The 17164-nt window shown below is 35.4% G+C and overlaps 1 protein-coding gene across 1 annotated transcript in view; it reads right to left on the bottom strand.

The window, feature by feature from the left end:
• Positions 1 to 17164, bottom strand: part of LOC140798916 (nuclear pore complex protein NUP107) — a 51922-nt gene that overhangs the window by 11463 nt on the left and 23295 nt on the right. The window contains exons 7-14 of the mRNA XM_073153003.1: positions 16514 to 16672; positions 14275 to 14367; positions 14011 to 14178; positions 12429 to 12527; positions 6613 to 6845; positions 6490 to 6547; positions 1761 to 1849; positions 1532 to 1663 (exon numbers count right to left, since the gene is read on the bottom strand). Coding sequence (XP_073009104.1) covers positions 1532 to 1663; positions 1761 to 1849; positions 6490 to 6547; positions 6613 to 6845; positions 12429 to 12527; positions 14011 to 14178; positions 14275 to 14367; positions 16514 to 16672 — 1031 coding nt within the window. The remainder of the gene's footprint in view (positions 1 to 1531; positions 1664 to 1760; positions 1850 to 6489; positions 6548 to 6612; positions 6846 to 12428; positions 12528 to 14010; positions 14179 to 14274; positions 14368 to 16513; positions 16673 to 17164) is intronic.

Below are 17164 nucleotides of genomic sequence, written 5' to 3'. Positions count from 1 at the left end.
GAACAAGAGTAAAAGCAAGAGAGAGAAAGATGAAAAGTGACTGTGAGTGGGAGAGTGGGAGAAAGAAAGAGACAAAGGGGTTGATGGAGATATTTTTTTCTCCGACTAAAATTGACAAAGGGGAAGAGAATAAAACAGAGAGATTGAGTAGGAAAGAGATAGAGACTGATTGAGTTTTTTTAGACTTATCATTTAAGTAATTTATATTTTAATTTTTCTGTTATTTTTTGAATTTTTCTAATTTTTCTGTAGTTTAAATAATTTTTAAATTTGTTACCTAATGAAAAAATAATATAATACCAAAATTGGATAATGATGACCAAAACAGCCGATATATATTGTTTCTTCAAACAGCTAGACCCAATCCCTGTATTTCGAACATTGGACAACATGTCCTTGAGCACATGCCCCTCCAAAATGTTAAATCCTAGAATGAAATTAATGGATGAGTTCTCCAAAGCTACCCGCCTACTAAGGAAATTCACAAGCAAAGGACATGCCAAACATAATCCTTTCCAACTAAGTCCAACGAGAGGACCCTTTCATTGATGGCGCCTTCCATCGTTAGCAAGAGGTGGCCGACAAGGCACTTTTCCCTAGATATTTTGGCATGGGTTGTGTCGACACGAGACATACTGTGTGGCATGGCTTGTTACATAATCACCATGTCCCATGGAAGCTTAGGGTGGATAAAAAAGTATGTGGATGTGGAAGTACAAGCAAAGGAAGGTGCCACAAACAGACAACGATATAGATTAGGAGTTTAAAACTGAAAGGATACTGACAGAGGGTAATAGAAAGAGAGAGGAGACACTGGCTAGGGCTCATAGGAAATAGGAGAAGGAAGATAATTGGTTTTTGGTTGGATTTGATCTGAACCTTCCCAAACCTGACCCAGAACCTTATTACTTAATAGGCTTTCTGGTAGCATTGGATTCACCAACATTTGTTCCAAAACCTTTTATTTGAAACAATAGGGTTTTGGTTCGGAATCAAATGAATCAAGCCCAAATGCGACCCAAACAACATTTTCACTCTGACAACTTTGCCTCTCCTTCCGTCTTGCAACTGAGCCCTAGCTGCCACCTCTCTCCTTCAACCTCTGCCACTGCCGACATCCCTCTCTCTACAGCTATCTTTTCGAGTTTTGATGATGCCTTTCCATGTTGGCATAAGATGTGCCACCCGACATGTATAGTGTCAGGTGAAACTCAAATCATCTCTTTGCAGATTAAACAGCATTAATTAAAGAAAAAGAATGCGACTTTGAGCAGAATCATGGCAATTAATAACCAATAGACCATAGAAAATAATTTAGTTTAAGATCATGGGAGATAAAGGTTACAAGATGATTAAAATTTAAAACAAACTTATAGACAAAAGAACACAAACTTCATTAAAAAAAAATCAAGTTAAACTATGAGGATACACTTCTCTTCCATCAATTTTAGAAAACAGAAACTATAGCATCAAGCCATCAACAAGTGCAACTTCAATACTATATTAAGAGGGATCTAATAGGTAGACTTACATATGAAGAATGAAATCGCCAACAGTCATAAGCTTCTCTCTAAAAGCATCCTTCATTTCATCATCAAGTAGATATCTAAGAACAAGAACTATATGTGCCCCAAAGCGTAACATTTGAGGATCACCATGAGGCCTGTGCGAGTAATGTTTCATCTTCTAATCAAAATCTCAAACAGATAAAAAACATTGTTTCCAAGTTCTAATCTATGAAATCAAAAATAAGTAAACACCTCAAAATATTCTGATCATCTTCTGAAGGTGATATCCATGACCATAGAAGGTCAAGAAGATGTGCAACGTCTCCAACCATGAGACTCATCTGCCAATAAATCAATATTAAGAGTGGCAAAAAAAGTGACTAAGTTTGTGACTTGTCTAGAGAAGAAAATGAAGTATTATGGTAGAAGACCTAGAGTGCATATCAAGATGCAAATGGTTGACTTGACCAACATTTACAAACAACAATGGATCTAAAATTAAACTTTAAAGCACGACCAAAATTTCCAGCAATCATTATTAATAATAATCACAGGGAAATCAACAGTACAGCCAATAAAATATAGGAAACAAGAATAAACAAAAATGGAGCAATTTTCCCTTGAAGCGAACATTATTTACAGCTATAACAGAAGCATAGCTGCAGATATTATCAAGTAAAAGTTGTCATGGAATGTATGCATCGCACCATATTAATATGATTATATATAGTTTCTAGATTACAACAAAATCAAATGGCAAAAGACGATCCACTTTCATTCTTTTTAAAGAAACTATTGAATTTGAAGGATACTTATACCATTTGGTTCAGCCATATAATGGAGTTATTGGAGACTCTAGTAGAAATGCAAGGTACCATCCTTGTGAATAACTTGGCCAAGTGGCTTTATTTATGAGGAACGAGAAGATTTTTGCTATGTCACCTTGTTCGCATTAACAATTATTTACTTGGAGCTAACATGAAAAAAGTTCCAGATTGTGCTAGTTCCAACTTCCAACAATAAGTCTACAGGTATGAAAAATCTTGCCAAATGTCACGCAGCATACAAAATGAAGCCTCTTGGCAAGTTAACTTCTTTTCAGCATTCACTGGCATCTTCAGAATTGAAATGAAATCTCTCATATGAAAGAAGGGAATGAGTTGGTGATGCATTATAGCAGTACACCTACAAAATAAGAAAGGAACTAATACAAGTTGTCCTAGTCGCAGCTTCATTACTCTATCAGAAATCTGATATCTTTATTATTTATCAGAAAGAGAAAAGTTAACATCAAGGACTTTCGAGTAACTCCACATGCATGTGAGCATTATTTCTATATTTCACTAAATGTGCATGTGTTCGTAAATGTGTAAGCCCCTCATGTATAATAGACTAATAGTGTCATTCCTGAGATGTAACACAGCTGGATCCGAGTCTACAAATTCATCTGGGAATTCAATTGGATGATCAGAATAATTCAATGAAATCCGAAATTCACCAAGTCATGTAGAGTATAAAGATTTGCTACATATAGCATTCTAATATTAGACAATATTTGATTAATTTAATATAAGCTAGCAAAGACCTAAGTTAAATCTTCTTGGTATACTCACATGTGGAAACAAACCTCTTCATACGCAATAGAAGCACGGTTCCCTCTTAAGGCTCCAACTAAAGACAGAAGTTGAATCTGCTAGAACCCAGATCCTTGTTTTCAACAAGGATCAAAGATTTAGGTGAATGGACATATACATGTAATACTAATATTAAGTAGACTCAATGTTATAAAAAGCGTGTCAGAATCATAGTAGCTAAGAGGATTCATGGCACATAGCGAGTCCACAACAGACGCCGTGAATCCAAGGCATAACTCAAACCTTTTATAATTGCCTGATAAAATCAACTGTAAAAAAGAAAATAGAAGAAGAAAACTGGAAGAAAGTAAGTGGGTTAAGAAAGAAGGAAGAATGTAGAAAATTAATAAAGAAAAGGTAGACAAGGGTCTTAGGGCACTTGCTTATGTGGGTCCTGGGGGAGAGGAGAGATATATGCAACCTTACCCTCATTTCAAAGACAATAGATAAAATGAATATAATATATAATACATACAAGTAATTATCGATAGTGGTGGATGAGCTACAGCTATAGTGAAAATGGGTGAATACCAAATGAAAGAAATGATCATTGATAACCCCTCTAACAAATAGTAAACTTGAGCTTTTTGAGCCCTACCATAGTACCATCTTTCAATTTATTAATTTCTTCCCGATACAGTCAATCCGACCGATATGTATTGTTTTTTCGGAAGGCCAATCTCAATCCCAACCCCGATTTTTCGAACCATGGTTTCATCCACACCTTAAACTGAAATGGTTAGCTAGAACTCGAAGCAGATATGAAAGGTATCAAATTTTGCTTGTTCTGCCTACTACATTCTCCAACAATGGTAGAGACGAGGACGACAATTGCAATGACAATGACAAGTATCACCTCCGATATTCTCTCTCCATCTTTGTTTCTCTAAGTTCCTTCCTCTCATGGAATGCCACATATGCCGGGCAACATGGGTCTTGCCATCTGGCATGACCTATGCAACAACAAAATTCCTCTTTTAAAAAAAAAAAAAAAAGCTGAAGGAATATTAAAGCCTTATCTATCTGGCTACTATTTTTGTTGTTACATTAAGCATCCTAAAATATCATAAAATTTTCATTACATTCCAACATTAGTAGTTTAGTTTAAATCTTTCTTCATTTCCCTCTTCTTTAACAGAAATTCCTACAACAAGTAGGTGCCAATTCAGATTGGTAGGCATTGCACCATAGTTGCTATTAATTAGATAACATGCTAATTATACAGTTCTTCAAAGGATATCTTAATAGCTTTTACCTCATTGGATGAAGTAATTCCCAAAGAAATTATAGTGAACCATTACCAGAATACCACTATCCTCTATTTCCTTCGCAACCAAGGCCCTTTCTAGTCTCTGACTTCCTCTCATTTCCTGATGGGGTCACATTGTACTCTCCACTTTTTACCCACTTTTCGCTGCTTCTTGTACGTCAAGAAATGACATTACGACATAGCTTGTAAAGCATTTATAATGGAACCAATATTCAATCATAGGCCCTATCTTACGTGTTTGAGCTTCTTTTGTTTAAGGAAATTGTTATTAGGGTGTGGTTGGTTGAGTGAAAGCAAAGATCAAAAGTGACCACTGTAGAGTGATCTATTATGACTGTTTGGTTGCATGAAGTGGAGTTTGAAAGTGGGTTCCTTAATTTCCCCCAAAAGATTCACTCAACCTTTTTAACTTCGCCTGAGGAGATGAAGTCACTCTCACTTCTCCAGTTGCACAATGTGCCCACAATATGACCAACCAATCCTTCAGATCTGCTCAGTCCTTGCCCTTGAGAACTATACTAAAACATCTACCAACAACTATAGCAACTCCGCCACTTTCCCCAAAGGTTCCAAATCCATCCATGCCCTCTTTTCATGGGGAGAATTTCATGATTCGCACTCCAATCAAACAAGTGGAACTCAAATTCCACCCATGCCCTCTTCTCCATTGCTGCAAACTCTGCAACAATCCCTTTCCCTTGTATTGCTACATATACAGATATTGTTTATGGCTTAATACATATTGAAAAACATAAAGATATCTATATATAACATTTAGAACCTTTTGGGAACATTTGGATGCAGCATGGGCTGAGGAGGGATAATCCCATCTCTAAATTCTTGTCCGGTGTTTGATCTGTATTGGATTATGCATGGGATGACTAAAATGGTGCGAACTATCCATATGAAATGGCATTACTACCTTCGATAAAGGAAACTAATAATATTAATCATTTGTTCCAAGATGATGATTATCTCAAACTTGAATTATACAGCTAAAGTACATTATTTTTAATTTCAATATGTACAATAAAGATAAATACTACTTATTCACTATTTAATAAATAATAAAAATAGACTAAAAATACTATGCTTTTGCATGAGTGAGATTGAAGATCCAAGCATGTTATTAACTGACTCAGGTCAGGGAGGAATCCCCAAGGTGTGGTTCCTATTGCTTCCAATGCAATGCTTTTAACTTATCCTTCAGATGCTCACCCGCCTTTCAATGCAAGGCTTCATTAGTTAATCAAGTGAATTCATTTACTATTCCATTATGTATTCATCCTCTTTTTAGGTCATTATATCCATCGTTCACAACTAGTCTAGTTATTGGTTTCGGTCTGGGATTAGCAAATTTCAGCCAAAACTATTTTTTTCTAGAATTCAGTTCAAATTTAAAATGGATTTGACCTAAGAGACATTAGTAATAGATGTCCTTAATTGTCTTCTTTTCAAATTTTTAATTTTACCATCTATCTCTCACACACACTCTCACACTTCACCGAGCTCATTCGGCGGCCAATCTGGTGCGCCCCTCGAGCTCTTCCACACCTTGGTGAACTTAAGTAATTGTTTTTTTTCTCTTTTGTTTTTTTATCTCCTCTTTCTTCTCTCTTTCTCGCTTACTCTTCAACTCTTATTTTATTACTGTTGTAGAACAACAATGAAAAGATCTCTCTCCATATGTCGCTAATTTTTATGTTCTTATTTTTTCGTTAATTTTTCTAATTCTTGTATTTTAAATAATATTTAGAATTTTACGTAACTAAAATATAGTCAAATCTAATACGGGCGGCGATACAACCGATATAGCTGATACGATGATGTATCATTTTTTTCTAGCGGTCATTCTCAATCCCAATATCAATTTTTAAAACCTTGATATATCCACTTTGTTCGACATGATAATCGTTAATTTCATTGATTTTTTTGCCGCACTAGTTTATCCTCAGTTCTGTATAATGTATCTCAAGCAATTGCACAATTAGTTGTACATCAATATAGTTAAAATATAAAATACAAATCTAATTGACATCCAATAATGCTCAAATGTCACCTTGCCTATGTCCCTTACCTCAAGTCGTCGATGTTGCTCTTTGCATGCTCGAGATACATCTTCATGCACAATTTCACTGTGTGAAACACAAACAATTTAGAGGGTATATGGATGCAACAATATGTTGTACCAGTTTAATACCTTGAGTGCAGTTTCTGAAGAAGAGCTGGCATATCACGTGGTTGCTGGTCAAGGACATGACATGGCCAACTTTCTGGACCAACTGAAGGTAACATAGATGGGCTTCCCAGTGAAGACGACTCGTTCATATCATCTGCATATGGTTTCAATTCAAGTCGATTTTGTTGAAAGTGACTTAATCCTAAATCCACCTGGACATCAAGCCAGGACTTTGCAATAGCCCAACAAGCTGACTGAACAAACAGAAAGATCATAATGTGAGATAGATATGATAAACTAAGTAAAGGAACCACACCAAAAAGATCTATATGCTTTTCAGAAGAACAATAAAACAGAAGGATAGATCCTTAAGTATTATCAACTATGAACAATCCAGAATAGGTCAATATTGGAATAATAAAATACTAAAAGACAACCAGCTGACTACATTAAAAGATTACCTAGTCGTAAAATGTGAAGATTACGTATTTAACCAAAAGAATAAAGAAGACACTATAAGTCTATAACATCAATTCCTATAAATGATTTATCATTTAATGATTGGACCAACAATATGAGGTAGACTTTCTAAATCCATGCATTAAATATATATGTATATATAGATGCAAAATAAAAAAATACACATACATATAAATAAATATGTGCACGTTACAATCACATACAAGATATGAAATGTATATGTCTGTATACATATATAAGTGTAGTCTATTTTGGAGAAAAGAGCCAAATAAAAGTTAAGGGCAAAAAACAATCATGAAGAACATATTACGAAATATGTGCACATTACAATCACATACAAGATACGAAATGTATATGTCTGTATACATATATAAGTGTAGTCTATTTTGGAGAAAAGAGCCAAATAAAAGTTAAGGGCAAAAAACAATCATGAAGAACATATCGTAGGCAATAAACTGCTTGCCAAATGCAATAAAATTTAAGAATATGACAAATAACTTGACCTCATAAAAGGTCTAACAAAGTCCAAAAGTACTACATTTAGTTCCCTATATACTGAAGGCCTACCAAGCAAGGATTTCAGTGCCAGCCAGAATAATGCTAATCTACATCAGATCCATCTAATTTGTTCCTTTTCTTCTTCCGATGTTTTAAGAGATTGCAAGGCACCCCGTGGATGATAGCACTCAACTTCTCATCAGCAGGATCGACATCATCAACCATCCCACTCTGGAGCAGCTAGTCATAGACCGCCAGCATGCACTGAAACTCAAGAGTCGACGCCGAAGAGCAAATTGATAGTCTATGCCTGAGCTCAGAAAAAGACCAAGAAGTCCCCTTCTGTGGTACAAGGTATACTATTCATATCATCTATACCTACCAAAGATCTTAGGCCTCGTTCACTTCAAAATAAAAAAAAGGCAATTCTAGAATACGTATTATTATTTATTATTCCGAAAATAAGGTCTTTATACTAGAAATAACTATTTCTATATTCACTTCTATTCTTGAATAAGAGTAGTAATTTTTCTATTGTGATATAAAGTGAAAACAAAGATTAGAAAAAAGTATTTTATCTTTTATAAAATTACGATAGATATCCTTTGATTTGATATAAAGTAGATTGATGGAATAGATATCAAGGGTAAATAGGTAATTTAGTTAGTGTATGATATAAGATATAATTATGATGAATAATATTTGTTAGGAAAGGCAATCATGATGTTTAGCAGTTATTTTAAAATATGAAATTATATTCCGAAAGTAAAAAAATTTATTCTTGAAGTGAACGAAAGCTTATAGACTTCGAAGCTACTCATTCTATGCTACTCCTACTTTTATTCAACTCATGCCTTTTGTATTTGAATTTAGGAGCAACAATGGTCGTGCCGACCGGCAGGAGGCATCCCAATTGGCACTTACTGTGCTGGCAATGCTCCGTCACGTGGTACGATTGACACCTCTCCTAGCAGTGATGTACAAAGTCATTGCTACTTGCCTTCACCACTCGCAATCGACCTCGTCGTCATGCTCGCGGTCGAGCTCGTCGTCGCTCGTGGACCCGAGCTCGAGGAAGAAGACTCATTGCTAACGTCTCTTGCCTTAGCTCGAGGACGAAGAATGCAAATTGGTCGAGTCAGGTCGAATTAAAACGTAAATTGCGAATCTTCCTTGAGCTAGGGAACGCAAGTGACGAACAATGATGAGTACGACGACAACAGAAGAAAGATGAAAGCCAGTAGTCTCCCTCTCTCCTCTTTTTCTCTCCCTCTCTTGTGGCACAGTTGGCAAGTAGGGCGGCCTTTGCCATGCCATAGACATGACTATCCTTGCTTACAACTATATGTTATGTAATGACTCTTAAGTAGTATAATAACCCAATTCTCTACGATTATGCATTTTATGGTATTATCTTTAGTTTTCTAGTATATTAATTTTACTTTCGAGGACGATTTTTTTTTTTGGGAATAGTTGTAATATCCAAAAATACAAAAAAAAAAAAATAGTGGGCACATACGCTAGGCACATGCGCCACTATTTATCTTCTTCCCATCCCCTCAAAGCCATTTCGATATCGCAAAATCCATAGTGAGATCACCGGGTAAAGAAATCATGCTAACCCTAAACTCTTCCCCTTTAAAACCCATCCACACTCCTCCAAAGCCACATCACCTTTCCCTCTGCTCTATATCTTCTTCTTCCCAAGCCAAAGTCATCTTCATTACATCTAATTATTGGAGCATCACCAGAGCAAGCGAAGACAACCCAGCGAATAGTTATTAGTTCATGGGATTTTCACTTCTAATATTTCACGTTCTAATTAGCGTGGCGACTGAACGAGATGCACCGAGACCCCACCTCCACTTAAGATTTATCCGTGTTTACTTTTCAATTCTTTTGGTCTTTATATTTTAAACTATCTATTAGTGGTGAAATTGATTATTTCTATTATTATTGGATTAAATTTATCGAAGTCAAATTTTCACATTAATTATTATCATTGTGGACTTAGAAAATATTTGTTTAGGCTTCGTGTATCCCAAGCATATTGAGGTACATGATCGGTCATGATTCTGATTTCGAGTCGTGACACAACCTGTATTAAGTGTAGTGAGTGGGCCGTCCAGCCAAATGTTTTAAGCTTTTTATTAGCTCAAATAAATTAGTTTTACTGCTAGAAACTTAGTTTATTGTTAAATAAAAATGTGACTATTTATAGATAAAGGTGAAGATTTGTACCCGCACTTGGATTAGGGATTTAAGTAATTCCATTTAGACCACAAGTGCTCATGTATTTGTTCATCTTGTATTTCATGCTATTGCACCATCGTATTATTCTTTATATTATTAAGCCATTATATTATACTTTGTACTATGTTCTACTTCGTGCAATGATCTTACTTCTTGCCATGCTACACCTCGTGAAATAATAAAGTTAGTGTATTCCTATTCTTCAAGCAAATAGCTTATATATTGATCATCAATAGCTTGCAAAACATTGGTTTTGAGTAAATAGGATTTTGGGAACAGTAACTAGGGGTGTAAGCGAGCCAGCTCTAGCTCAAGCTCAGCTCAAAATTAATTTCAAGCCCTATTATATTGTTTAGACTTGGCTTAGCTCAACTCATGCCGAGCCTAACCAAGCCCAAATTGAGCCCGAGCAAAGCGATGGCGGCATGTACAGCAGCTTGCCGAAGGAGAAGTAGGAGACCGATGGAGTAGGAAGCCAACACAGCTTGCCGATGGAGGAAGCCGCTAAAATAGGCTAGAGGAGACAATTCAGTCAATAGAGGAGGAGGCCGACAGAGAGGAGGTGGCAGTAGCTTGCCGATGGAGGTCGACGAAGAAGAGGAGGCCGGATAGGTGAGGGTGGGGTGGGGTGAGGGCAAGAGTGCTAGGTGATGGTGGGGTGTGGTGAGGGTGACGTGCTGGCTATTGGATGGGAAGGTGTGGTGAGGGTGATGAGTGATGTGATGGCTATTGGATGGGAAGGTGTGGTGAGGGTGACAGGTGACGTGATGGTTATTGGCTCAGAAGGTGAGTAAACGAGCCTCTCGAGCTGATCCTGAGAGAGCCGGCTTCGTTTCAAGCTCGGCTCGAAATTCAAATCGAGCCTCAATTTTGAGCTCAGCTTGAACCGAGCCGAGCTGAGCCCAAGCTTTAGTCAAGCCGAGCCCGAGTTGCTCGTTTATTTTGACACCCCTAATAGTAATAGACTAGATATTCTTTATGCATCTCCCTGTAGTGAGTAGTGACTTATGTCTACTTTGAAGTCTAAGGTACAGACTTATTTCTAATCATATAATTATTTGTTTAGATAACTCTGATGTGATTAGCATACGATCCCAGGATAGACTAAGATCTTCCTAGGGTGACCCTTAAACTCTCTCAACAATTAGTGAAAAATACATAGTACATTTATCAAATAGTGACACCTCCTAGTGACTAACCAAATCAGCTATAAGGAAAAGATCTTATCATCATCTCAAGGTAAATTCTAATTGATATGGATCAACGGGCACGTTCTAAAATGAGAAATATGACATTTATTGAGATTAAGAAGTTTTACATCATATAACTTGAGCATGTCATCAGTTTATTACTTGCATTATCATTATTTGTGCTTTCTTATTCTTGTTGTGAGCATGCTTGGTATTATTGGCTCATTATAAATTAATGAGCTTTGGATTATATAATCATGTGTTATAGATTCTAATTTTAAAAGTTGTTAGCCTAATGCAAGGGGAAGTGCCTAATGTTGGTTAGAGAATCGGAAATGTGGGGGGATCAATTGTAATTTGTTGCCTTTCAGTTAATACCTGATGTTTTATTAGTCCTTATTTTGGGACTTCTCCTTTATCCTGCCCATTTATGTTTGCAATATCTTAAGCGAGCATCAAGCTATCTCACCATGCTACAGTTGGGAGGTATTACATCAATTCTCAAGTGTTTAGGTTAAAAATCTAGGGATTGTTAATGACATTTAATAGAAACAATTAAAATCCCCCTTAATATTTCAAATGCTAATCAGCATGGTACACAGAGACTCTAACTGCACTCAGGATTTAATCTTTACACCTTCATTTTTAGTAGTTGTTACAATGGTAATTGCTAATTCCTTTAACTAAGAATAAGCACTGACATATCACCTACCAACTTGATGTTGACATGTAGTAGGCATGAAAAGGGGTTGCTCACAACTGGCAAAAATAAATCCGTCAGGGTATTGTTAAATAACTGTTCTCATAAAGTACATTTTCTCTCATTAATTTTTTACCAAAATCTTACATTCTATCCTTCCCAAAATCCATAAATTGGCACCAATTGGCATGGAACATTCTGGAATATATATACTCCAATATCTAACTATATGTTATTAAGAATATTTCAGACACATAAAAGGAGCATAGGTCAGATTTGCTATCATCCCAAAAGTTAAATTGCGTACAAACCCATGTTGCAGAGTCCAGGATTCAGCTTCAGAGTTTTAGACTAATTAATAGTTATGCAAACAAAGTTAAACAAGATAAAAAAAAAACATGTTTATACTAATGTAGAACTTTGTTTTCACAGTAGACCTCCTGATATCTCCAGTAGACTAGCATTCACAGAAACTATGAGAAACTTACCAAGTTAAACCAAAGTTGCATGGCAATAAACATGTCTATACTAACATGGAATTTCTGATTTCCGGGAAAAACACCTCATGATACCTCCAGGAGATCAACATTGACAGAGACAATGAGAAACTAATTTGCTAAGATATTAGCTCAGCTAGAGCTTAGAAATCAATCAGTGCCTCAGATCAACATTGTACATAAACATAACTGAAAGTAAGAAGTAACAAAGAAAAATACCTCCCAATCAATACAGATTGGTAGCAAGCGTTTTAAGTTACTACACTGTGCAGCATAAACAGCCATCTCATACCTACCACCATCTTGCTCAGCAATTTTCTGGACAGTACAAAAGGTACAGTTAGGTTTGTAGAAACTTATAAATATATGTGCTATTATGCTAAAATCTAAGCTGACCCATATAGTTGGGCCGAGAGGCTTGCATTTGTCGGATATGCTTAAATTGAACAGACATGTGACACTCAGACAAGAAGCACAGAATAGATCAGAGTTCTCAAGGATTCCAAAGTTTAGAGAGAAACCATGAATAAGGAAACCATATGTTTCTAGTATCTTTTTTCAGGAGATGAAGTACTCCATAAGAAGACATGGTAAAGGAATTAGGACAGTGAAGTAGGATTTGGCCAAGCCAAAATTACACAATGCATTCAATGCATAGATTAGAGTGAATAACATTCTTTGTCAGCGTAGAGCACCAAAAAGGAAAACTTACCATATTTCAAACAAACATGGACAAACTGTAGATATGAGCCAATAGCAATGTAGATAAAACCATACTAGGAAAAAACAGGCACAAACTTAGATATGCTTAGATATGAGTCAATAGAAATGTAGATAAAACCATACCACGTAAACCTGATGTATTATATTATTAATGAAAGGTGAAAGAAGTGATGTCACATGAGGTCTCTACTGCTATGCTTATCATGATCCTATTGCTTAAAAGAAGGTACAAATCCTCAGGCTTGAGATAAATTCATATATGAAGTGTTTTATCTTGCTTGCTCATTTAAGATAGAATTCAGTGCTAAAAGAAAAAGAAAAAATAGTACTTTATTCTACATGCTAACTAGAATGAAAAAGAAAAAAGTAACATATTTTTGTATTATAGATATGTTTTACAAGGATAATGAATATTATAAAACTGTAGATATGATAAAGAACTATGAGGAACAAGCAAACACAGCAAGTAAGCCTATGTCTCACAAGGTATGAAAATAATGATTCAAAGGTCAATTACATTGTCAACCGATCATAAGATGAATGCTAAACATGGATTGGAAGCAAAAATTACCAGAAACCAGTTATGCAAAATGCCATTTCTGCAGAAGTACGAACGAAAGATGGTGAAAACAAAGACCAGAGACCTAAGGAATGTTTGCGCATTGTGCATCTAAAACTGGCTGCCCTGTGGTTAGTGTCACCGACCCATTTAAAACGTTCAAAACTTTGTTGTATGACTACTTTTGAAGAAAACATGTAAAATTTCTTTATCTTTTCATGATTTATCTCATATAATATAACTTCCAAATATCTGCACTTCCATAATCTGATAACTGCACTATCAGAAAGAAGATTCTGTACAGATTTTGGAGACACCAAGTAGTACGAACTTTTAATTGATCTTTGCAAATCAAGGAGATTACTAAATGTCAATGTCTTTGTCAAGATAAAGCAAATAGGAAAATAAATTTGAATAGAAAATAGCAAATTAGAATAATTCTAAGAATGAATAGCACAGGATTAAACATAAGCACATATAGTAAAAGAGGTCTCATAATTACAGATAATTAAGGCCTACCTCTGAAGCACAATATGATGCCCATTTCCAAAGACGCAACTGGTGCCCAATGCCACTTTCCAATTCAATGGCTTGCAAAGTCCTTGACTTTCCATTCTTGTGCATAGCATCAACCGAAGGAAATAAGTCTAACCCACCAAATGGGCACAGACTTGCAGCTCTCCATGCCTAAATGTGCAAAGAAGTTTATCAATTAAGATAGATCAATAACGACGTAAAAAAGCACCCTAACAATCACACAAGGACTTTGGTGAGCTGGCAAACCTGCCCAGCAGAACGGCATAGCTCACATGCCTCCTCTAGCCTTCCAGCCCTTAGTAGCATCCAAATGTCTTCTAGAAGTAACTCATCTTGTTTCTGTAATGATATAACATATTATCCATCATAATAAGTAAAAGATAGCAAGACCAATAAAAGAAATAGAAATGAAAAAGTAAGACTATAATTATAAAAAATTTAATACCACCATTCCTTATTACCATTCATTCTCTAAAAGAGTAGAACACTTATATAATTGCTTCCACTGACCAAAATAATTTCAATCAGTCCATTGCATCAAATGATATAATAGATTATCCATCAAAATAAGTTTGTGATAGAAACTCGAAAGACCACTAAAAGAGATAGAAATGAAGAGGTTTTGACTATTTTGAGTCTGCATCTAAATTTTTTTACATGTCTAATTCATTTTGAAATTTAAATACGAGACTAAGTGTATTTGGAAACTATTGAACCCACTCAACAACTTCCAAATATAATTCATTGACAGAGTCAACAATTTATATAAATATTTCAAATCTTCTAAAATATTTGCCAAAGTTTGAGAAAGAAATTTTTATATAAGTCGTTTTCCGATTCAGCAACTTTCAAATATAAGTCATTTTTCGATTCAGCAATTTCTATAAAAATTTCAAAAAAATTCTCCCTCAGTCTAGACAATTTTTCTAGAGGATTTAAAATTTTATAGAAGTCGCTGACCCAGTCAACTACTTATATCTGGAAGTCGCGAACTAGGTCAGCGATTTTCAAACACACCTAGTCTTGTGTTAAAGTTTTGAGTATATTAGACATATAAAATAAATATTTGGGAGGGCTAGGTTGGTCAAAAACTCTAGAAATGAAAAGTAACTTAGAATATACGATTAAAAAAAAAGTTAACACCTACTGTGAGAACCAAAAAAAAATTTGAGAGAGAAGAGAGTGCACATGAGCTACACGTGCAACCCCCTCCCTCTCCCTCTCCCGCCACGCGGCGAGGCGCAGTGGAGATCTCGCCGAATCTGAATCAAATTAGATTTGGATTTTTAATCTATAAATTAAACCCTAATTCCCTCTTTCTTTCTCTCCTTAACCCCCCAGCTTCCTTTCCCTTTTCTTCTTCTTCTTCTCCTTCGTTTTCTTCTTCCTTACCGTCGGATTCACAACGTGGGTTTGGCCCGTCAGAGTAAATAGGGACCATCACACTCCTCCTCGATGGTGATTTTTCAGCACGTGGACTAGAGACTAGATATTTCAATTATCTAACCTAGAATCAGATGAGTGGGTTCACTTACATATTTATTTTTATTATACTTTATATCTTTATCAGATCATGTAATTTGCTATGTGCAAATTTATTTATTTCATTCTTACGTGCAAGATTAATTGTTAATTTTATTTCCTTTAGAGACATTCTTTTATGTTTATTACAATTAGTTTAAATTAAATAAAGCAGATCTTCTTCGTTTATTTATACTTGCCATTGTACTCTTAGGAAGTATTAGTGAGACTTCGTGTACTCAACCGTATTGAAGTGCATGGTCGGTCTTAATTCCAATTTCGGGTCGTGACACATTCATCCTATTACTATTCATTCTCTAAAGGCATAGGCACTTATATGATTGTTTCTGATGACCAAAATAATTTCAATCAATTCATTGAATCAAATGATTTAATCTTCTTCTGGCTACTAAGAGATCTTTTTAACTACACAGGGCACAAACCTTGCTGGTTTTGAGAGTTCTGGCATTCAGAATTCCAAAATAACTTCTTTAGTTTCTTAATCTTTTATATCTAAGACTTCTTTGACATCTTATCTCTATTTTAAAATCCTCGCACCACATTGCTAAGGTATTGACCAACTTGGATACATAAAGGTATCTTGACAAATTGTAATGCCATAATTTTTTCACAGGTTTCCCGATATTGTGGCACTATGTTGTTCAAATGAACTAAGCATATGAGTTATACCTAAGAAATAAAATACTCAGAGTTCATCCTCAATCTGAAAAAGAACAAAAGTTTTAAACAACATTATGTCAAATAAGATAACAGTCAATAGCAATACAAACAAAAGGATCTGCACCATTTTGATATGTCAAACATGACTTAAATCTAGAGAGAAGGATCGCATTACATCTGAAGGTTTCAAACCCATAATAAAAAGATCTTAAAATAACCATTATCTATATAATTCAATTAAAAAAAATGACTAAGGACAATAAACATAAGACAGACTATGTACTTTGTCATCAGAAAGTATACGAGCAGCCTCACGTGTTGGAGCATCAAAATCCAAGTGTTGGACTACAGTAGAATCATCATTCTTTTTCTTCAAGAACCTCTGTGTATGATGCCAAACACCAAAACTTGGAAGATAGGAACCAACATGAGATCCTCTCACCTACAAGAGTATAACTCCGTTAAACCATGGTTGATGAAACAACAGCTAACGCTTCTTGCCGAAAGTAAAGAATATTTTATCTAATTTAACAATTAACATAAAGAAAAATAATCCAATAACCATATTGTAGAGACTTTCACTGACTAAACAACCTAGCATCTCTTAGACAATCTTTTACAGTACAGTTACAGAAAATTATGTTATCCACCAAATAAGAGCATTTCCAATGACATTCTAACTGCACAGAGATTTTCCTGCCCATAAAGAACAAAAATAATAAGGATGACTGGATTTCTGCAAATCTTCAACCATCACCACATCTAATTAGTAATTGCACATTTCATATAACTTCCGTCATCTTGCCAAAATCAACAGTTAAGGTCCTGTTTGTAGGCAACTACTCAGTGAAAGTAAACTGAAGGCCACCATGCCTAACTTAAGACTGTAACTCATATCAAACTATAGGATTTAACTCACAATAAGCATGAGAAA

Source organism: Typha latifolia, chromosome 12 (genome assembly GCF_019914945.1).
Source record: "Typha latifolia isolate L0001 chromosome 12, TyphaL0001v2, whole genome shotgun sequence".
Lineage (NCBI taxonomy): Eukaryota > Viridiplantae > Streptophyta > Magnoliopsida > Poales > Typhaceae > Typha > Typha latifolia.
This window is presented reverse-complemented; position numbering and strand designations above follow the sequence as displayed.